The 6,607-nt window shown below is 41.7% G+C and overlaps 1 protein-coding gene across 1 annotated transcript; it reads left to right on the top strand.

Moving 5' to 3' along the window:
- The first annotated feature begins 5,338 nt into the window (after positions 1 to 5,338).
- On the top strand, positions 5,339 to 6,283 carry LOC131393700 (olfactory receptor 1J4-like). The gene has a single exon (XM_058524749.1). The coding sequence runs from the start codon at positions 5,345 to 5,347 to the stop codon at positions 6,281 to 6,283; it is 939 nt and encodes a 312-aa protein (XP_058380732.1). The 5' UTR covers positions 5,339 to 5,344.
- Positions 6,284 to 6,607: the final 324 nt, after the last annotated feature.

The raw sequence follows: 6,607 nt of genomic DNA on the forward strand, positions 1-6,607 counted from the left end.
TGCCATATGAGGACACAATGAGAAGACGGCTGTCTATGAATTAGGAAGTTCACCAGACACCAAATCTGCTGGTGCCTTGATCTCGGACTTCCCAGCCTCTAGAACTGTGGCAATTAAATTTCTGTTGTTTATAAGCTGTCCACTCTATATTTTGTTATAGCAAGCTGAATGGACTAAGACAGGCACCCTGTGAATCTCTGTCCAGTTGACCCACAAGTACCCATTCACCTACTGAAGGACATCTTGGTAACTTCTAAGTTTGGAAATTATGAATTAAGCTGCTATAAACATCTATGCAGGTGTTTGTGTGGACATAAGTTTTCAACACATTCAAGTAAATAGCAAGAGTGCAATTGCTGGACCATATGGTCAGAGTGTGTTTAAGTTTTGTAAGAAACAGCCAAACTGTCTTCCAAAGTGGCTTTACCATTTGACATTTTCACCAGCAATGAATGAGAATTCCTGTTGCTTCACTTGGTCGCCAGCATTTGGTGTTGTCAGTGTTTTGGATTTTCACTTTGTTTTTTTCCCCCCTTCGTCTGTAGGAAGGGAGCTGATCTACTGACTTCAATGATTATTGAGCGCCTTCTATGTGTGCAGACCTGTGCTAGGCATTTGGGCAAAGAGAAATGTTAACTAAAGGTCTCTCTCATTGGCATGCCTACAACTTTTTGGAGAAGAGTAAATGAGCCTCGTCATAATTTGGGGCAGATGTATATGTTTCAGGATTGATGATTTAAGAAGCTTCTTAGATAGAGAGAGAGCCTTGAGCAGGACCTAGAAAAACATGCATTTCCAAGAGATGGAGAGAATCGGAGGCAGCCATCCCAGCAATTACAGTGGTGGCAGCTGTGACTGTGGGTTGACATTGAGAATGATATGGCAAAACGTGGATTTCATATATTAGTCAATTTTCTGTGGATTCAATAAATTCTTTGTTGGAATGTGAGGTTTCCTCCTCAGATAATGAAAGGTTAATGAGAACATTCCCATTCTGATCACCCATTTCTTTATTCATGTCTCACCTCCTCAGGACTCCCACTTTGACCACCCTAGTTAAATCTGAACTGCTTCTTGTCACTCTTCATGCCCCTTCCCTGCTCTGTTTTACTCCACAACACGTTTCATCAATTGCCATGGATTTTACTTTTTTAATTTTTTGTTTTGTTGTGTATTGATTTGTTTGTTTTGGTTTTTGTTTGCTTCCTTCCCTTAAAATGTAAGCTCTACCAGATGATGTATTTCTATTTAATTCACTGCTGTGCTCCATTGCCTAGATTGTCATCTTTATGAAGTCTTTAATAAATATTATCACAAAGAACAAATGAATGAATGAATGAAATCATTTAATAATTTCCCAATGCTCATTGTGTCCCGAGATTAAAAAATTATTGGTGATATATCTTAACATTTATTGAATGTTTTCATGTACAGGCACTGTGATAAGAATTCTAATATGCATTGTCTCATTTAATCCTCACAAAAACCTCATGAGGAAGGTACTGTTCTTATCCTCACTTTACATTTAAAGACTCTGAATGCTATATTACTCAATTAAACTGTTCAGGAGCACACAGTAAGTGGCAGAGTCCAAACTCAACTCCAGGAGTGTCTTTGTCCAGACCTCACGGGATCTATCCTTTGTTCTTCTACCTTCTGTGCAAAGCACAGCCCCTGCCCTACAGGAGCCTCTCCAGGTAGTGGGGTCACCTGTGAGCTTTAGAGGAGGCTCATGTAGGTTGTACAAGAGCCTCGCTCTGTGATATAGGTACAGGCTTACTCTATCACTGTTGACACTTAAGAGGCCCAGACTGACTTTGTCCTCTCATGCCACCTACCTGGAACCACCAGAACAGACAGAAAGGAGTCTAGAGTGTCAACAGCATCAGATACATTGTCCCTAAAGACTTCAATGGCTCAGCCCCTCTGGCCCCTGCACAGGCTCCTCCCCAAGAGGCTAGCAGGAATTTGTTCAATTAGTGCATGTTGACTATGTCTTTATTGAGAATCCTAGGTGTCTTTCCCTCATGTCTTCTTTCTGCTGTAAAATAAATCCCTCCTGCCCATTGTTCTGTTGCTGGTAAACAGACATGCAAGTCTGTGAAGGTCGTCAGGCCACAGAGGTTGTATCTTGTCCTTTGGCTCCTGGGTTTCTTGGACAGAAAGTGAGGACTAAGGTAACAGCCCAGAGCAGAAAGTATTTGAGCTCATTAAGGACCAGAATGGTCCTTAATGGTCAGAATGGGCCCAAATTCTGTTCCTGTAAACATGTGTGTGTGTGAATATGAGACAAGTGTGTGTTCTGTGTATTTCTACATGTGTGTTGCTGACTCAGACATGGAAAATCTCCATCTGGAATGTGCATTGATCAGGCAAGGCTAGAAATCTCCTTTGAGCAATGCCTGTACTTTAGTGGCTATGTCTATATTGTCTGTGTGTTGTTTGTGTGATTCTGTGTGTTGTTGTGACTTGAAAATCTGTGACTGTCTGGGAGCGCCTCTATATACATGTTTCTATTATGTGTTGTTTGTCAGTTCTTTGTATGACTCCATGCATTGTGAGTGTTTTTCATACAAGACAGTATGTTTATTTACGAACTTCGTGTGAAACAGATTTGTATCCTGACCATCTTCATCTAGGGCATGCATATGTCACAGAATCAGAAATCACCCTTCAACAATATTTGTGTTCGGTTGTGTATGTGTGTGAAAGAAAGAGAGAGAGAGAAGGAGGAGAGAGAGACAGAGAGACAGAGAGAGAGAGATTGACTACAAGTGTAGAGGTACCTGCATTGTGTTAAACAAACTCATGCCTTTACTAAATTCACTAGAAGGGATAGGGAAAAAGTGAGAGCTTAAAACTCTAATAAAGCAGTGTGTGTGTGTGTGTGTGTGTGTGTGTGTGCATGTACCTGTGTATGAAATAGTCTCACTTTCCGATGTTCCTCTTGACTCAGACCAATGAGGCACTTAAGGATCATCCTTAAGCCCTATTGGGGCCATTGGACTATGTGAATTGAGTGTTCCAATAATGCACCCAGAGCTCTAAATGTTTCTCACTCTGGCCTTTAGCATTGTCCATATTTACACTTTGGGAGAATAGTAGCCTGGTTCAGCATCCAGGTTCTGGTGTCCTCAGAATCTGGTGTTGCCGTGCAATAGTTTTGTGGCCTTACATTTGATCTCTCTGAGGTCAGCAGCCTTCAATGTAAAAGAAGATAATAATAGCTGCTGTAGGATATTGTCTGCAATAGTTAATCCCTTTCAGGCAGATAGTAAGCACCAAGTTCACGGTAGCCAGCTGTGTAATTGTTCCCCAAACGGAGGCTGACTTACTGAACTCTCCATTCAGGTACCTCTAACAGGGGAGAATATGTTGTGTCTCATAGAACAGCAAGCCCATGCAAAGATTCTCTCTCAAATCTTAGGCTACTGCTTCATTACTAAGTATAGGTCACACGGCCATTTATACACAAGATGAAGGTTCCCTTCCTGCTGGTTCACCCCTTGACACCACAGCACCAGTGCCTGTACCAGGTTTTCTGCTTTCCCCTGCATTTGACTCCCAGAGACGCTCTTGGCTTAAGTATCCCTCAGAAATTGTCAATAAGCAGCCAAGCCTCAGCAGGGGAGTGAGGTCACCTCTTTTCTCCTAGTGTCCCTGAGAATCACCCTGGTCTGGAACAAGAGTCTACTATCAGATGTGGATCCTGTGAGCTAATGTCAGTTTCCTCTTCCAGGCATATGGGTATTTTAAGTCTATTAGCCACTCTCCCCCAAAGAAATTGGAAGTGTCTCTAGTGAAAAGAGCATCAGAAGACTTGCCTTTGAGATCAATTTCCACCACCAAAAACACTGTGTAAGTGACTGCACTTCTCACATTAGTAGAATGAAAGAAAAAAGTCATTATTTCCCTCCTTCTCAGGCAAAAATATGTACTGATGCATATAAACGAAAGTGTATGGAAGCCATTTGCAAACTGTAGGCTGTAGGAACATAAATGGCTGTAGGAATGAGTGATGGCAGACATCTGAGCTGGTGGTTGAGGTAGTATTAGGCACAGAAATCCTCTTTCAAACACTGAAACATGTCTCAAAGGCTTGGCTTTTCTGCTTGAGTAAATAAGGGGAGGAAGAATATATTTAATAGGAGAGGAGACTTAGTAAAGACATGAGTAAAGAATGATGACTCTAGCAGTTACTGGCTGTGTGACCATGGGCTGGTTTCTTAAAGTCTCTTAGCTTCAGCACACATGCTTGCACACACATACACACTCTCTTTATGTATACAAAAATCCCTTCATTTTACCTGGTGCATAGTATGGTACCATAGTTAATAAATGTTAATTATATTAAAATTAATATTGGGAAATTGTCACGATAATCAGATAAATTTTAATAGGCATTGCCAATCTCACAGCTTCTACCAGTTGTCAGGTTCTAGGGAAAATGTTCAGGTGTCTTACAGCACATGACTACTTAGATCTGAGCCAATTTGATTCACTGAAGATAGATGTAGAGAAAGGGACAACAATGGAGATGGGTGAAGCATAATTGATTTTTTTCCAAATTAAATAAAATGCATCAAGCTAATTCCCATCAAGCAATTATCCACAGGATCTAGGGTGTGTGTCTCTATACCTTCCTTAAGACATTGAGAGCTCATATACGTTAACACAACTTTTAGATAAACTACCTGCTTCTTTCTAATGCCCACCTCACATTTCTGGTGTATTGGGTTCCTGAAGATCAACCCAGGATTTATCTTGACACTCACCCTGGCATGACGATATTAGATGACATATCTGTGTGCTTACTGTATGAAGAACTCTGTTCTGATATCATAACTCACATTAAATCATTTAATTATTCTAAAGACCCTATGAGGAGGTATTATTGTGTTTATTTTGTAGAGGTTTAAAATGAGGCTAGAAGAGAGTAACTAGCTAAGAAGTATTGAAGTCAGAACCCACTAGAAATCTAGTCCCAGATACACTGATCTGAACCAGTTCTGGAAGAGGTTACTCCTTAGAATGTGAGCTCCTTGAAGGAAAGAACTTTCTTTGTCTTATTTTCTCCAGGAAAGAGTATGGTGTCTAACATATTGTTCAATTAATAAATAAATTTCCCCTGGTTTACCTTGAATGAATTTTGTTAGCTATTGGAGATCTGATGGCTCCCTTCTGCTCCACTAGGGGAGGGTGGGGATTCAGGAAACAGCATGTGGGAAATACCCTGAGAAATTCCTCAGTAGAAAGTAGATACTCTTATGTGATTGCTGTCATAACTATTCATCATCTGGGACATTCCCAATATTCCTTCAACCTAAGCAGAGAGAAGAGAAGAATGAGGAGGGAGAACCAGAGCAGCGTGACCAAGTTCCTCCTCCTGGGGCTCCCCATCCAGCCAGAGCAACAGGGCATGTTCTTTGCCCTGTTCCTGGGCATGTACCTGACCACGGTGCTGGGGAACCTGCTCATCATTCTGCTCATCTGGCTGGACTCTCGCCTCCACACCCCCATGTACTTCTTCCTCAGTCACTTGGCCCTCATTGATGTCTCTTTTTCATCTGTCACAGTCCCTAAGATGTTGATAAACATGCATACTCAGGATCAATCCATCCTTTATGCAGGATGTGTAACACAAATGTATTTTTTCTTATTTTTTGGCTGTATTGATAACTTTCTTCTTGGAGTGATGGCATATGACAGGTATGTGGCCATTTGTCATCCTCTGCACTACATCACCATCATGAGGGAGGAGCTGTGTATGCTTCTGTTGGCTGGTTCCTGGCTCCTCTCTTGTGCCAGTGCCCTTCACACTCTCCTCCTGGCTCAACTGTCCTTCTGTGCTGACAACACCATCAAGCACTTCTTCTGTGACCTTACTGCCCTGCTTAAGCTCTCCTGCTCAGACACCTCCTTCAATGAGATTTTTATCTTCACTGTTGGGGGATTCGTCATTATCCTGTCATTTTTTGGTGTCCTGCTCTCTTATGCCCACATTGGGGCCACCATCCTGAGGTTTCCCTCAATCAAGGGGATCTGCAAAGCCTTGTCCACTTGTGGCTCTCACCTCTCTGTGTTTTTTCTAGTCTATGGGACCGTTGTGGTATTGTACTTTTTCCCATCATCAAGCAACTCCAATGGCAAATACATAATTGCTTCAGTGATGTACACAGTGGTCACCCCCATGTTGAACCCCTTCATCTACAGTCTGAGGAACAGAGACATGAAGGGGGCCCTGGGGAAAAGTCTCAGAAGGGAGATCTTTTTCTCCAAGTGACAGTACCCTATTCTTCTTCTTATCTTATCCACTGACTCTGTCAGAGAGATAGCCTTGAAAAATCTGTAGTTAAATTACCAACCTTTGTTCCTTGCTCCCTACACATTCACCTTCCAATAGTCTCCTATTTTAGGTCCTCTATTGTCCCTGTGAATAGAAATGTAAAATATAATTGCAGAAGGTACCCTCTCATTCTTTAAATTCTTGGCTCACAAGTTGAAGAGGACTGGAACTGTCAAATGTGTTTGAGATGGTACTTTTCAAATACAGAGTGAATTGTAATTTTGACCTCTTCTTGGAGTTAGTTTTTTTTTTTGTGTGTGG

Source organism: Diceros bicornis, chromosome 28 (genome assembly GCF_020826845.1).
Source record: "Diceros bicornis minor isolate mBicDic1 chromosome 28, mDicBic1.mat.cur, whole genome shotgun sequence".
Taxonomy (NCBI): domain Eukaryota; kingdom Metazoa; phylum Chordata; class Mammalia; order Perissodactyla; family Rhinocerotidae; genus Diceros; species Diceros bicornis.